Here is a 15,202-nt window from a genome sequence, read left to right as displayed (position 1 = left end):
GATTGAGTACCCAGGTAGTAAATCAATGCTGCCGATCAAGGAGCAGAGCTTAAGCATTCCGCTGGCTCTCAAGCTCCCGCTCGGCATTGGCATCCCGTTCACTGGTCACGGCAACCTGACGCTCGGTCTTGACGGCCGTCTTGCTCAACATGCTCTTGAGGCTTTCCGCATCATTGTCCTCGAGCGCAATCGTGTCTGTGCCGTGGGTGCCGCGCTGGTTATAAGACTTGCCGGAGTAGTTGGACGAGGGGTCGCTGGGGTTATCGTAGCCGGAGCGCATACGGATGAAGAGGAGGCGGAGGGCGGGAATGGACGCCGCGAAGATGGTCAGACCTGTCTCGACGGAGGCCCAGCTCGTAATAGTGGAGCAGAACCAGGTGAAATCCTGAACCTGGGACACGTTGACCAGCTTCGAGGTATTGATGAAGGCGGTTGCGGCGGCGCTTTTTTTGTTAGTTTGTCTCCCAAGGTGAGTTATTTGATTGAGATCAACTTACAAGATTCCCATGCTCATGGCAAGGGCAATACCCGCTTTCTCACGCTTCTTCATCTCAAGCTCCCAGAGGACGACAAAAGGGAGAACGGAAAGGACAAAGTCCATGCATCCAGAGTAGGCTACAGATAATTCTATGTTAGTCATAGCTTGTAAGCCCTGAATTGCACGGACATTACCTCCAGCTGTGAGCGCAATTGTCTCAAACACGTGGCTGGGCCAGCACTTGGCAGTTGCCATGAGCTTGACGTTCCATAGAGCCTCAGCAGGCTTGCATTGGGCCAGGTAGCAGATGGCGCACAGCCACATGATGGCATTCATGGAGATGATGATGATCCAAATCAGAATCTTCATCCAAGTGCGAGTCACAATGCGCAAAAGAGTAAAGGCGAAGGAGGTCTTGCTAAACACGCAGCCGATAATGATAATCACATAGCTGATATAGACCAGCTTCAAGGCCGGTGGTATCTTTTCTTGGTCCTCAATGGCGAAAACGTGTCTTCCCACCACGCCCATGTTCACGGCCTTGGTGATGAGGGCCGTGTAGACGAGAAGAATTTACTATCAAGTAGCAAGGTTAGCAAGCTGATCACTCCATGGGACTTCAATGCAACTTGAAGTACAAAATACATACCAGTGCGATACCTAGCAGGAGATCATCCAAGCCCAGACCACGGCTCAATTTGGCCTTGCACCAGAATCGTAGGCCAGCCATCAAGGCCGGGATGGCGAAAAGAACCCAGCATGCTGCCAGAATGGTCGGGCCCTGACTCTGGTCATCCACAGCAGCAGATTCCATGGTCATCTTGCTTCAAGGTCCAAGCACTCTCAATCTGTATATCAAAGTATCGACAAGGTGACCAAGGAGATAGGCCTTGGGATGGAGGTTGAAATGGAAGTATTCTCCTGTAGAATCGAGTCATGATGGCGACAGATGCTGCTTCAATAAATAGAACACACTGCGGCCACCTCCCCTTCAGCAGATCCTTGCCTTTCTCTCAGCTTTGGATGGATCGAAGCACATTTCGAAGCGATTGATAATACTTTCTGCCAGGGGAAACAAGAAAGATGCGAAATTGTTAACGATAATTCTCAGAACAACAATTCAAAATGCCTTCGTCTATCCTGATTGCAGCACGAAACTGCACAGCAGCTTCCCGGATGTGATCCATGGCGTCCCGTCGACGCAGAGCGAAGTTGATGCTTGAAATTGATCAACAGCCGCGGAACGCCATCACTAGCAGCCGTTTCTGCTATTGAATCGGCGAACAATCTTATTGAGGGCAGGTGCGTGCGATTGGGGAGATGCGGAGGGAAGATCAATCCACCGTCGATGGATCGCGCACACGGGCGTCGAGGCGTGGCGCTTGTGGCTGCAAGGACGACGTGCTAACGAGAGTTCGTCGACCCCCTGCAGCCCCAATTTCGGGACGCTTGCTTCGCTCCCGGGTAGTCCCCCAGAGGAACCAGACTTGTCCGTCGATCTTGACTATCGTGTCTGCTTTGGGAACTATTTCCCGGTTTGCCTCGCGGGAGCGCTGCGGCCTCTTCGGAGATCCCGCCGTCGGCCCTAGTCTCTCCACCAAGCGTCGACACACAGATGGCCACTATTGCTGTTCGATTACTTCAGACAGACTGTTTGGAATGACTTGGCTAGAGATGGTCTGGTCGAACCAGGCCAACCTTTGTTTATGTCTGGTGCTGCAGACCGCATCTGATATACAGACTTTCACCCCCGACACCTCGAGATATACGAGTCATGTCGCAAATTAGAGTTGACGATAATCTGCTGTCCTGACCGTGCTGGTCTACACCGGAGCCCCTAATACTTCCGCATCCAATCACAAACCATCCACAAGGAATTGCTGACCAGCACACCTGCCATACTCCGCACAAAAACTCAAATAAACCACTTGCCCCAATGTGATCGATCACCGAGCACAACTTGGCAGCGACAAGAAGAATTTGACATATGTGCATGAACGCACTTCTCGGGGTAGACCGTTGCAGAGAGCGGTTCAAGCAAGGGCGGCCAGGCCATCCACCAAAATTTCAGTCTATACCTCCGAACTTACAACGGGAATAGCCTAGAGCTCGGAGCAATTCTCCAGCCATCGAGATCGCCAATTTCATCCCTCATGGAACCTTTGAAGACCTTGGCCAACATCAGTCACATTGTTCTAAGTGATATACTGTTCCAAAGCAACGGTAACCCCCGCACACGGCGTTCTGTGCCCAATAATCGCTTGAAGCCCTCTCGCGCCACTGCCACCACTCGTCCGAGCCACGAACTCTTTTCGCATCTGAACACTAAAATCTCCGACCGTTTCTGTGGGGCGTTGCGGGCGACAGATGAAGTGGACAAGTAAAATGGAGTCGGAGTTAATTAGAGAGGAGGTGGGGTGGTCAGAGACAAAAGATAAAGTACCCTGGTCATCACTCGAGTGATCTCCTGTCAGCAAGCTACAGGCAATTCTCGCAAGTCGTCATGTTTTCTCTGTCAGAATTCGTCACCAATGTCGCCCTCTCGGTGGCAATTCTCTTCATCTCTCGCTTCCTTTGGAACTATCTCCGTTCCCCCCTAAAGTCCTTCCCGGCCCCATTCCCACTAGTTTCACCAATATATGGCGCATGCAGGACGTATTCAATGGGCGCTGCGATGTCACACATAATAAGCTGCACCGCAAACACGGACCCGCTGTTCGCATGGGGCCCAATGTTCTCAGCCTGTCTGACCCCAATTTGATCAGCCAAGTCTATAACACGAAAAGCCCATGGCTCAAGGTAAGTCCTTATATCATATGGCTCATGCAACTGCAACGCCTTTTGTCTTTCTTTTTGGAAAGAGAATTGAAGCCCGGATATTTGATCGTCTCTAACATGGCCACAGAGTGACATGTACAATGTGAACGACGTCGTTGTCGGCGGTGTCCGTTTGAAGAACCTGTTCTCGAACCAGGATGAGAAATGGCACTCAACCTACATTCGCCCTGTCAAGAACCTGTACTCGATGAGAAAGGTGCAAGATGTCGAGAACAACATCGACATAATTATCAATCTTTTTTCGACAAGCTCCGGCAGCAGTTCGCCAGCACAGGCAAGCCGTGTGAGATGTCTGATTGGATCAACTTCTGTGAGTACAGATATCAGCCAGTTTTCCCTGTGCAGAACAGCACGCTCATTTGGCTGCAGTTGCTTGGGATGCTATGAGTCAGGTCACCTTCTCGCAAAGTCTGGGTATTATCGAATCTGGCAGCGATTACAAGGGTTTCCTCGGAAGATCCGCTAAGACATTGGACTACTTTGCACCAGTACGTACAACCTTGAACACAAAGTGTCTTCGCTAACTCCTACCAAGATCTGCCAAATCCCACTTCTGGACATGCTATTCGACAAGAACCCAATCATGCGCATCGGCCCACCCACCTTCGTCTGGGCCAACATCTTCAGCCTCGAGCAGCTCCAAAAGCGGTACCAAGACAGTAACACAACCAGCCACGCAGACTTCCTCTCCAAGTCCCTCGAGGCTAAAGAAAAGAACCCTCAACTCGTCGACGACAACGCCGTCATCCTCTACTTGCTCTCCAACGTGCTAGCCGGCAGCGACTCCACAGCAGGCACAATATGCGCAACAATATACTACGTCCTTAAGCACCCGAACGTATACAATAAACTCTGCGACGAGCTGCGCACCGCTCAACTCTGCCTTACAGCCCAGTGGAAGGATATTCAGGGACTCAAGTACCTCGAGGCTGTCATGCGCGAATCAATGCGTGTCAACCCCGGCGTCGGTCTCATGCTTGAGCGCGTCGTTCCGAACGCAGGCTTCACCCTCCCTGACGGACGCTTCGTACCTGAGGGAACAGTTGTGGGCATGAACCCCTGGGTCATCAATAACAACGAGGAAGTGTTTGGCGCCGAGACGGAGAAATTCGTTCCCGAGCGCTGGCTTCAGGGCCCGGTGAATCGGACGAGGCCTTCCAGGCGCGCTTTGCGAAGATGAAGGGTACCGATTTTACGTTTGGGGCTGGCTCGCGTACTTGTCTCGGACGTTATCTTAGCCAGCTGGAGAGCTATAAGCTCATTGCTACGTTGTTTAGCACTTTTGATGTGAGTACCCTATAAACTAGGCTGTTGACTGGGATGTGGGGCTAATTATTTTGCAGATGGAGCTTCCTAGTCTGAAGCATGAGTGGCAGCTTACCAATTCGTGGTTTATCAGGCATAAGGATATTCCTATTCGTCTGACGGAGCGGGTAGGCTCTTTTCACTTGTTGGGTGATTTTGATGATTTGATTCTGTTTTTTATGTGATATCAATATTCAGGAGGGTGGACTTATGTTTTTATTGTTGATTGTGTTGGTTTTTGCGTCATTAAAATGGGGAATGAGCAAAACTATTCGTATAGTCTTTCAGATGATGAAAATGAATAAGAATGGTAAAAAACATTCAATTGCCTTCATACTCAGGCCGTTGTGGTACTTTTGTCACTCGACAAGTAATGATGCAGAATGTCTTCTATAGCAGTATAAAATATGCGCTGAAGAGAGGACCAAGCTCAAGATAATCAGCCATCTCGCCACCATTGTCCGAGTGAACCGCCCGAGCCAGCCATGTCAATGACTTCCTCAAAGCTAATCTCGACACGGAACATCTGGCCATCAGCAGTGCCATTTCCAGATCCCACAGGAGTGACAAGACCCCAGGTAACAAGCTTCTCCCAAGCTTCCCGGGAAACATCTCGTCCCCAAACACGACCCGCGGTTGCAGCAGCTCCAGAGACAGAGGCGGATGTCTTGGCAGTAGTCAGCAAGCGCACGTACTCTGCGTATGCGGCGGGGAAAGAAAGAGCAAGAGGTGCCAGACTCTGAGCTTGGACACCTTCGTTGCCGGGGTCGAAGAGAGCTGCGAGGCGCGTGGCAGCCACGAGCAAGGCCAACGGGAGCGATGACGAGCTGGACGATGCCGAAACGGATGCCGAGAATGGGAGCGGCGCCGGGTCCGGGCAGGAGAGGGTTTGGGAGGTGAAGCTCTTCGGGGTGGGTATTTGCAGGGTCGGTTGGTCGACACCGTGAGTGCTGAGATGGAGGTCTGTAATAGGGAGCAGGGCGCTGGTGAAGAATTCTTTGACGGACTTGGTTTGGTTGTAGATCCTTTTGAGGTGGAACTGGAAGTCTTTGTCTTGCCACATGGACTAGTGCGAGCTGAAATTAGATTCAAATCGATCGGTTCAAAGCGAGGGTGGCCTAACTTACCTTCAGATACTCTTGCCATCCACCGAGAAGTGCTGTCCAATTATTGCCATCCAAGACGGGGTTCTCGGAACAGAGCAAGTTTATGATTTGCTGAGATTCCTCCTCGTTGAGGTCCAAACTCGCCATACAGATCTCTGAGAAGATGTCGTAGGTCCTGGGCAGGGGAATGTATACATATCGGTGACTGAATCGACTCTTCACACGCTTCTCCAGCATTTCAGTCACATCGACCTTCGTGGTCAAACCAATCACTGCAATGGGCGCCTTTCGTGCCTGGGCAATATCGAACAGATTGTATAGCAAAGTCTGACGCGGGTGTGTGACGAATAGATCAAATTCGTCCAAGAGAATGACGATTGATTTGGCAGCGGTCACTGCATTTCCATTGACATTGGCTCCAAACAACTCTTCTGGGTGAGATAGGAGGGCTAGAAGAGTCGCCATTGTGTCTGCGTAAGAGCTCACTTTCGAAGCATCGTCCTCGGTATTAGTCTCGCGACCAAGCTGACGCCACATCTCCCGGAGGGCAAGGCGATCATCCGTGTGAAGGAATCCGTTGAGACGGACAACGTGGAAATCATTGCTATGCTCCTTCGCCAGAGAAGAGAGGATTGTCTCGACCATGGCTGTTTTCCCGCAACCACGAGAACCAAGAAGAAGCATCGAGTTTCCTTCGCCCACGGTCACAGTCTGTTCGATCAGATGGTTGACCTTGTTGTACTCGTTCTCGAGCCCCTTAAGCGGGATTTGTCGCTTTCCAGTGAGCTTTTCAAGTATGGTACTCGAGAGCACCCGAATTTCATCATGGTAACCATCCTGACAGAGAGTCTGCAGCTTCTCAACATACTCGGGTGGAGCCTCTACCACTTCGGTAATCTCTTGCTGCACTTCTTGTTGTTTCTGTAGATCTTGTTGGAGTTGCATGGCAATCAGGTCATCAAGACCATCGTGATATGCCGGCGACGGAGATCGGTCCAGCCCTTCATCATTCGTACCGTTTGTCTTGTTTCTGGCGGTGCTCCTTCGAGATCGGGTTCTGGAAACTGACAACTTCGGTTGCGGAGACTGGATATCAATGTCCATATCAGACTCGTCAACCGACTGTCGTCGTGACTTTTGCACACTCCTCACGCCGCGGCCGCTTCGTGGTGTCGCTGCGGGAGCGTCGCCTTCAAGTTTTGCGGGCGTTTTGCGCTGGCGGCCACTCGCCCGTGTACCCCTCGAGGGGGTCTCAGGTTGAGGTGCCTTCTCATTTCCGTCCTCATCTAAGCCCGTCGGTACGTTTTTCCTGCCTCGAGTGGACCTTCGCCGTGATACAGATTGCCTAGGTCCGCGGTAATCTTGGTCTTCTTCGGAGTCGTCGCCAGCTGCTGGAGAGGACGGCTCAGAGTAGGCTGCATCGCTCTCCATTGCGATATCCCCATCATCATCTTCGACCGGTTCCTCTGAAACTCTTCTCCGCTTGGATGCTCGAGGTTCTCTCATTGTCGGGCGTTGCGCGAGGTATTTAATTATCGGTGGTATATAGGTGGGGATTGGAAATTTGGCGTAATAATAAGCCACTGGTTCGCTTCCTTGTTAAAAGTTTTGCGAGAGGTATTCGATATCCAGTACAAGTTCGGACAACAATTATTGCGGTGTTCCAAGGGACATGTCGAGCCAGAGTCTCTCCCCTAGCGCATTGACGATTGTCGGGGGAAGGGTCGAATTTCGAGGAGTCGTGATTTCGTAGCAACCGAGTAATTATCGTGGGTGTTTTTTTTGAGGGCCGGTTTGGGCGTGTGACAGGGTCAATGGCCGAGTCGCAAAGCTGGTTGACGATGTGTTGACGGTCTGGCGATAAACCGCCCTCGCCGGGTTTCACGCCTGAGGCCACAACGCGTGACGCGAAGTCAGGTGCTTCGATCCTCCTTGCGCATCCTCGCGAAATGGTCTCATTTTGGTTTTTTTTTTTTTTTTTTTTTTTTTTTTTTTTTTTGGGCCAAAATGGAGTTCAGATGAATAGCATCAAACTATTCCAGACAAAAATCGGATATTGATTGCGAAACCGGGCTTCGCTCACTCTATTGGCATTGTCGCCGACTCACCTCAAGCCCGCCAACTGCAACAGATCAGCGACTTGAGCTCAGCAATACCAATAAATCCAAACCGCAAGGACATTTCGCAATGTCGCTGGTCCATCTCGGTTTATCTCTAACACCCGACTAAATTAACTGCACCAGCTTCCATCGGGCCAGCTGAGTTCCGTGGGCGGGCTCAGCCGAGGTCCAACTCGACCGAACTGCCTGTGGGGAACTACCGCGATCCTAAGATGACCTTCTTCCTCCCATAGACTCCTAAAACAAGCCGGCATACCCATTCATTTCTGTACAGAAAGACTGGACCTCTCCCACAAATACACAATGTCCGACACCGGGATCCAGCCCCCAGCGCGCAAGCTGGATGAGTTCGAGGAGCTTGTCTTCGAGTATACGAGCCGCATGGGCCTGGGCAATGAAGAGGTCGGTCTACCAGCAGAGGTCATCCACCTGCACTCATACGATGAGCAACGCATACTTACGCTATACAGCACTGGGACGTCGATGCGCGCAACTGTAACCTCCGCTTCGAGTCCGCAACCCGTGGCCCTCCTGCCAAGGTCTCTTTCCTCCTCACCATCACCCCGGCGCTCAGCAACTACATGGGCAACCTGCACGGCGGATGTGCAGCGACACTGATAGACGTACTCTCCACTACGATTCTGTTGGGCGTTTCAGAGCCTGGCAAATTTGCTCTTGGTGGTGTGAGTCGCAACCTAAAGCTCACTTACCTCCGTCCCGTGCCAACCGGCATCGAGGCCCGCATTGTATGTGAAATTATCCATGTCGGCAAGCGGTTGGCGCTGCTGCGAGCCGAGATTCAGAAGGCGGAAACGGGCGATGTATGTGTGGTGGGTGAGCATGAGAAGGCCAATACCGACCCGGAGGTGAACCAGCGGATTTAGAGGGTTCTCTCTACACTACAATAGTAGTGTATTGACTGCCAATGATCTGGTGATGATTGAAGTCGAAAATGGCGAGGCAATTTAGACCTTCGGTGCTATGGCATTTGTGATATAGAAATTCTCGTCGGCTTTTTGATACCTTTAATTTTGTAGCGTCCATGGCCTTGACAATATACAGAGCTTGCTTTTTTGCGGATATATACGTTTAAACCAAAGAGACAGGTATATTGCACTTGCTACAATCTCCCAAACGATCGACTGGTTGAGTGCTCAGGAGCAACAAATAAGAACAGAGCGACGCGCATGTCCAAGAGAAATTTAGGTACGCGACATCTAAGCAGCGATAGATATTCAACATGCAACAAGCTCTTTACTCCTGTGCAAGCTGCTGGTCCTCCCGTAGTCCCTCAACAACGAGCTCCTCACCGGTGGCGCGGCGGTACATGTCCCGCACATCCTCTGGAGGGGAGTTAGCAAATTAATCTACTTTCAGTGCGGGATGACCAGGGGAGCTTACCGGTGGTGGTCTCGAAGTGAGATGACGAGTCGTAGCTCTTCGAAATGAAGATGTTGTCCTTATCGCCACTGTCCAGGGGCTCGTAGAGCGGAATGGCAGGGCCCATGAACTTCTCCTCGATCTCACCGAGGCGCTCGAAACCAGGCTCAAGCTCGATATGGTGGTTAGCATCATTCTCGGCAATGGTCGAGACGATCGCAATGTAGTAGCCCTTGGGGCAGACGTTGTGAGCAGCCGAAACCATGGCAATGTAGATATCTAAGCCGAGGGGTTAGTGATGATTTATCTTTCGGATACTACTTCTTCAAATCTGATGGGTCCTTACCGTGCTTGCGTCCAACCTGGGACTGAGGGATGATCAACTGCAGAGAGTCGCTGCCGTCGGTCTTGTCGATGGGGTGCTTCAGGATACAGATAGCCTTCAGCAGGTATCCGCTAACCTTAACCTTGCCGGGGAAGTAGGAGGGGTCGGCAATGATTTTCTTAGTCTTGGTCTCGAACTTCATAGCAGTAGACTGGTCATCACGGTCCTTCATGGTGGCCTTGATACCGGAGACCTTGCCGCCATCGTAAAGAACCTCGTCGATATCGGTGTTCAGCATGTAGGTACCACCGTAGATGGCAGACAAGCGAGCAAAGCCCTGCGGGAGTTCACCGAGACCGTAGAGAGGGTAGATGTAGGGCGACTTGCCGTACCGAGCCATGGAGTTGACATAGAGACGGATGCGGTTGATAGTCTCAACGGCCTGGCCGGACTGGTTGATGTACTCGTCCGAGGGGTAAAGAGCCATGGAGTGGCCAACGAAATCGCGGGTGTTATCCTCAAGACCGAACTTATCGTAAACATCCTTCATGGTGCAGGAGCTCACGTTCAGACCTATGATAAATTAGCAACCATTTTAATCCAGTCCGGGAGATCAATGGATCACGCACCCTGGTGAGTAGCAGGGTCATCCTCCTTGAACGCGCCAACCCACTCAAGGAACTTCTTCGCGCGCCTCTTCTCGAAAAGACCCATCAGAGAAGAGCGAAGAGCTTCGCCAGCATCCGAGGGCACCTTAGCCACGGTCGCCTTGGGGCCCTTGCCTTGCTGGACATAGCTGCCAGCGATCTGCTTAAACTCCAGGTATCTCGTGACGTCGGTCGAGACCAGAATGTTGGTCAACTCGCCATTTGCCATCAGCAGCTTCGGGACCAAATCGATGTTCCAGTCGTTGACCCTCCCGTACTTCTTCCAAGGCTCCTCTCCGGGGCGAACGTTGCCGTACTTCTTGAACAGCTGCAAAGGAGATTAGCCGGGGACGTTATCGAGGCGTGAATAAGCATACAGTCTCAATGTTGACGGAGGCTGCCTCTCTGAAGTCATTGTTAGCTACCGGGAACACCGGTGGCGTTGTAGGGAGCTTCGCGGACCACTCACCCTCCGTAATGATCATTGCGGTCGATGTGAAGGACCTTGTTACCCTTGACACTCAGGACACTGGTTAAGGAGACAATTAAAAACGGGTCACGTATTGAGAGCGCGATGCGGGAGAGCTTCGTACCCGGACAGCACACATTCGGTCAAGCCTAAAGTCGAAGTCGTCAGTTGGGGCAACTCGGGGGGCTGCAGTGGAATGGCGGGGTAGCAACATACCAGTGCCGAGCACCACCACGTCGTACTCGGGGGCGATCTCATCCATGGCGGATATGGAAAATGGAATAAATGCAAGGTGAAGCTGGATGGGGTAGAGGGGGATATGCCGGGAGGCAAGAGTGGAAGAGAAGAAGAAAGTTCGCCTGGTATGTTGTCCCCGCGGATCAACGAAGCGGTAAGAAGAGGAGACTATTTGATGGGCCCGCCACTAGCGACTTGCCTCTCAAGCTGCGCCGCGATTTTGGGTCCGGACCTAATATATTCCCAGGGATAGCAAGGCGGCTATTTTTAATTTCTATGGGGTAGCCCCTGATGATGACCATCTGAATTGTATAAATGGCGAGTCTCTACCCCCTGAAATGGGAGGGGATAGGGTGAATAGGGGTCATCAGTGCCTGGTCCCACTCATACACCAGCGAAGGACATTTCAAGAGACTCCGCGACGATTTCAAAGATAGTCAATGATATTTTACATGTACATGCTGCAACGATGAAGAAAAACCGACAAAAATATGCTACAATATTCGAGGTTCATGAGTCCTCATTTGCCACGACTGCGATTCGACGCAATCAGGCCTTGGTATCCTTGATCTCCTCCGGCTTGATCTCTTCCTCCATAACATCTGCACCGTATTCCTGGCCCTCAGGACGCACTCCTTGTTCGTAAAGACGGGTGGCGTCCTCCCAAGCGTACCAGCGCTCACGCAGGACGTGCTTGATACTTTTCTGGGTGATTTGAACCTGTGGAGAGTTCTCATCAGCAAAGGTACAAATAGAATTGTAGAGTCGGAAGGGGCTGATCGAGGATGGATCAAACGTCCGGTTGTACGGGGCAAAAAAGCTCATGCTACGACTGGTTTTTCCGAGAGAAAGACAGACGATCGCGGAGCCGTAGAGGCAAACGAAATCGAGTGAAACTTACAGCCTTGTCCCGTGCTTGGGCCTCGTGGTCACCATAACCCGGCTTCAATCGCATTCGCTCGTAGTTGCCCGAGGCAATGCGGTTGCGTTCCTTGACGCAAACCCACCACAGCTTGTGGAGATCGTCCCAGCTCTTCTCGCGCAATTCTTGGATGGCCCAAGGGCGACCTAGTCTCGGAGTCAGCATACGATACTACTTATGATACCCATTTGTTATATACTGGAACTAATTCACTCACCAAAGTCCGCATCAAACTCCGGCACACTCAATGCCTCGCGCGACGGAGGGAAGAAAGCCCAGAGTCCATGGTCGGCATCCTTGGGGCGCTCTTTCATCTCTTCTGGTGAAACAGGGGTGGGCAATGGGTACTTCGAGGCGCTCAGCTTGAATCGGGGACCGGTACGGTGGATGGCCGACACGCCACGAGTTCGGTTCAGGTCGCGTCCACGGCCGGCGGCGATGGGAGTCGTGGAGAAATTCGAGGACTGCACGGTGGTCCAGGTCTTCGCGAAGTGGAGAGAAGGTGCGAGGTAAGCAGGTGGCAGCTCGGAAAGAGCCACGCTGCCCTGGCGGGCTAAACGGGAGACGACCGTGCGATGCATGGTGGCTCAACGGTGGTGCGGGAGTCGGAGATGCGCTGCTCGTTTTTTCGGAGTCGCAGAGCGGAAGGTCACATGAGCGCGCCTGGCGGCAACTCAAGGGCCGCTCTTCTACATTTCCGGCTCCGCCAGAAGGAACTTCAAAAGTTCACATCCAGCAGTCGCTCGATCAATCTTCCGTTCAACGCACTACATGAAAGAGAGCCTGGCTTTTATTTCAACTTTCCCGTCATCTTTATCCTCTGGCAGTTAACCGCGGGCCTGTGCAGCTCCGAGTCGTGCTCACACGCGCGTTTAGCCGCCCAATCGATTCACTCCACTTTCGAGCGGAGCAGCGCCGCATCCAGTGCTCAAGAGCGCATTTGTGGACTGCTATCATCACCCCGCGATTTCCTCCTGGACTACCTCCGCGATCGGACTTTGTCACTCGGGATATTTGTGAGGATCTTTCGGATCCCGTCACGAATTCCCCCACGCTGAGTCTCCGACTATGAATCGACCAGGTGCGTCAGTTTCTTCATTTCCCTTGGTGCTCTTGCCCGGCCTGTGCTCGTCGCAGAAGAGATCGTCTGTTGTATGCCTGCCTATCTTGACTCTTCTGGAATGGTGTCGAACTCTGAGAGATCGTGCCCGAGATTCTGAAGATAAAGGGGGTTCATGCTACAATGGTAGCCGCGCTGCAGATACCTCGCCCATATGTGACCGAGACATTTTGGCAAGGATCACTCCAACATTCCTGTTGGCCAAAGCATACCCTTTCATATGGAACAGCGGAGATCATGCTAATACCCAGTGATTTTGTCAGGACCAGGCCCGCAGCCGCTACGAGGCATGTCCGGATTCCCCGCGCAACAGCAAGCTCAAGCTCGAAACGCGACATTCTCTTCTGCACGATTGCAAAACGGTAAGTGTGGCACGGAAGTAATTGTTCCCGTGAACAATAAGGTATGCAATAAACGCATAGAAGTGGATGCTAATAATTGGGGGTCAATGATTAGGTGGCGCAGCCAATTGGAACTTCAACCTCCCTGTGAGCGGAACTTCGACTCTACAAAACACGCAGCAACGCACAATGGGGACAATGGGAAGCTTTGCGCAAAGTCTTGGGGGCTCCCAACCGGCAACACCGTTGGATCTCTCGTAAGTGACTATTTCCTAGCCAAGTTTGTTGGCTAGATGCTACCCTTCTGGACTTGTTGAGTCAATAAATCTTGAATGCTAACTGAGTCGGCATTTCCAGCGAGTTTCCTTCCCTGTCAGGTGCACCGCAGCAATCGCAATCCCAGAACCCCGGCCAGCTAGTCTGGGCCAACGCGAGTCAACGCGCCGCTCAACACACACCTGTTCAGAGACAACAACACGCACCGACCTCACAGCCCCCTTCTCGTGCCTCCCAAACGCAATCCCACGGTGTGCAGCAACAGTCTCAGCCTCACGACGACATGTTTCCATCTGGCGCACAGTTCGCCAACCGACTGGACGACTTCAGGAATGGCGGACAAGGGATCAGCAGCCAGCTGGGAGCCGGCAGCCAGCCTCAGACAGGCAATATCGACGAGTTTCCTCCCTTGGGTCGAAACGCGGCCGCTGAGCTAGGTCAGGATCGCCGGGGCTCTCTGATCCAGGCTCCAGGCTTTGGAGGATACAACTCTGGTATGACAGCGTCGCGTCCCGGCGAGATGCGGAACAGAGTGAAAATCGGGACGAATGGCTGACATTGACAAGCAGGCATTGGTACATCCCGCTCTCCCGTCAACCAAGGGCCAAATGGACTGCTGGGACAGGAGAAGGAGGTGAGTAGTCGATCGGCGGTCGCGACTCCAGACCCGAATCCAGGCCCCGCACTCACACCTACACCGCAGGACTTGAACACCACCCTCATGTCCGGTCAACGCAACTTCAGCGATCCGCAACAGCAATTGCAGCAGCGGCAACAGCAAGCAAATGAAGGTCAAGATGTATCCGGTGTAGCTCAGAGTGCGGAACAGCCGCCTCTGGCACAAATGAGCGAGCTAGATCGGTTCGGCCTTGCTGGCCTATTGCGGATGATCCATAGCGAGAGCCCTGACGTGGCCAGCCTCGCAGTGGGACAAGATTTGATGACCCTGGGTTTGGATTTGAACCAGCCTGAGTATGCGCCTACCTCATCACCATTCTCGCGACATCTGCTAACCAACTCGGGTGTCTCCAGACCCTTACATACCTCGTTCGCCTCGCCGTTTGTTTCGTCGATGTCTGCTGTACCTCTGGAGCAGGACTTCTCTCTGCCTTCTTGTTACAATGTCGCCAATATTCAGCCCCTCCAATCCCGGATCCCTGGATTCAGCGACGAAACTCTGTTCTACATATTCTACAGCATGCCCCGCGATATCATTCAGGAGCTAGTCGCCGAGGAGTTAATGGGACGCAAGTGGCGGTATCACAAACTTGAGCGCTGCTGGTTGACTCGTGACGAGACCTATCCCGGGCCGGTGGATGTGGAGCGTGGAATGAGTGAGCGCGGAGTGTATCTTCTTTGGGATCCCGCTAGCTGGAAAAAGATTCGGGTACGTATCGACATCGAGTCCGAGAGACAATACGAGGAGTTCATCTAACCGACCTTATGCACAGCGAGAGTTTCTCCTCCGGTATGAGGATCTGGACAACCGACTGGACCCCAACCGAGCTTTCAACCGTCCTCAAGCAGTCGGTCCTACCCACGCTTCATGATCCGAGGATTGTTCGTCAATTTTTGCGGTGGAATTTGATTTAGTTGATCAGCAACGGCGTTGAACTTCTTTCTAAAGGGGTGGCCAAT

At 52.4% G+C, this 15,202-nt stretch overlaps 7 protein-coding genes across 7 annotated transcripts; 3 read left to right on the top strand and 4 right to left on the bottom strand.

The window, feature by feature from the left end:
• Positions 1 to 49: 49 nt before the first annotated feature.
• N7532_000584 (uncharacterized protein) lies at positions 50 to 1,298 on the bottom strand (the record flags this gene model as incomplete). Its single annotated transcript, XM_056613088.1, has 4 exons — positions 50 to 443; positions 498 to 615; positions 673 to 1,018; positions 1,128 to 1,298. The coding sequence occupies 4 exons, from the start codon at positions 1,296 to 1,298 to the stop codon at positions 50 to 52; spliced, it is 1,029 nt and encodes a 342-aa protein (XP_056480312.1).
• A 1,565-nt stretch (positions 1,299 to 2,863) lies between these two features.
• Positions 2,864 to 4,770, top strand: N7532_000583 (cytochrome P450; the record flags this gene model as incomplete). Its single annotated transcript, XM_056613087.1, has 7 exons — positions 2,864 to 2,898; positions 2,953 to 3,277; positions 3,384 to 3,630; positions 3,686 to 3,804; positions 3,852 to 4,454; positions 4,559 to 4,603; positions 4,660 to 4,770. Coding segments are annotated over 7 exons (1,485 nt in total), but the record flags the coding sequence as incomplete, so codon positions are not given.
• Positions 4,771 to 5,060: 290 nt separating this feature from the next.
• N7532_000582 (origin recognition complex subunit 4) lies at positions 5,061 to 7,233 on the bottom strand (the record flags this gene model as incomplete). Its single annotated transcript, XM_056613086.1, has 2 exons — positions 5,061 to 5,687; positions 5,749 to 7,233. The coding sequence occupies 2 exons, from the start codon at positions 7,231 to 7,233 to the stop codon at positions 5,061 to 5,063; spliced, it is 2,112 nt and encodes a 703-aa protein (XP_056480310.1).
• Positions 7,234 to 8,150: 917 nt separating this feature from the next.
• N7532_000581 (PaaI family thioesterase) lies at positions 8,151 to 8,731 on the top strand (the record flags this gene model as incomplete). The annotated part of the gene is made up of 2 exons (XM_056613085.1): positions 8,151 to 8,267; positions 8,318 to 8,731. 2 exons carry the CDS (start codon positions 8,151 to 8,153, stop codon positions 8,729 to 8,731), a joined length of 531 nt encoding a protein of 176 aa, XP_056480309.1.
• A 370-nt stretch (positions 8,732 to 9,101) lies between these two features.
• Positions 9,102 to 10,930, bottom strand: N7532_000580 (secretory pathway gdp dissociation inhibitor; the record flags this gene model as incomplete). The annotated part of the gene is made up of 8 exons (XM_056613084.1): positions 9,102 to 9,190; positions 9,249 to 9,506; positions 9,574 to 10,125; positions 10,182 to 10,527; positions 10,577 to 10,604; positions 10,669 to 10,728; positions 10,793 to 10,817; positions 10,885 to 10,930. 8 exons carry the CDS (start codon positions 10,928 to 10,930, stop codon positions 9,102 to 9,104), a joined length of 1,404 nt encoding a protein of 467 aa, XP_056480308.1.
• A 524-nt stretch (positions 10,931 to 11,454) lies between these two features.
• On the bottom strand, positions 11,455 to 12,408 carry mrpl4 (mitochondrial 54S ribosomal protein uL29m; the record flags this gene model as incomplete). The annotated part of the gene is made up of 3 exons (XM_056613083.1): positions 11,455 to 11,625; positions 11,807 to 11,973; positions 12,045 to 12,408. 3 exons carry the CDS (start codon positions 12,406 to 12,408, stop codon positions 11,455 to 11,457), a joined length of 702 nt encoding a protein of 233 aa, XP_056480307.1.
• A 487-nt stretch (positions 12,409 to 12,895) lies between these two features.
• On the top strand, positions 12,896 to 15,114 carry N7532_000578 (NOT2/NOT3/NOT5 family protein; the record flags this gene model as incomplete). Its single annotated transcript, XM_056613082.1, has 5 exons — positions 12,896 to 12,908; positions 13,199 to 13,568; positions 13,646 to 14,058; positions 14,131 to 14,951; positions 15,016 to 15,114. 5 exons carry the CDS (start codon positions 12,896 to 12,898, stop codon positions 15,112 to 15,114), a joined length of 1,716 nt encoding a protein of 571 aa, XP_056480306.1.
• Between the last annotated feature and the right edge of the window lie 88 nt (positions 15,115 to 15,202).

This window comes from Penicillium argentinense (assembly GCF_028826775.1).
Source record: "Penicillium argentinense strain IBT 30761 chromosome Unknown utg000001l_segment0_segment0, whole genome shotgun sequence".
Taxonomy (NCBI): domain Eukaryota; kingdom Fungi; phylum Ascomycota; class Eurotiomycetes; order Eurotiales; family Aspergillaceae; genus Penicillium; species Penicillium argentinense.
The sequence above is the reverse complement of the archived record's forward strand: the minus strand, read 5'-3'. Positions and strand labels throughout refer to the sequence as shown.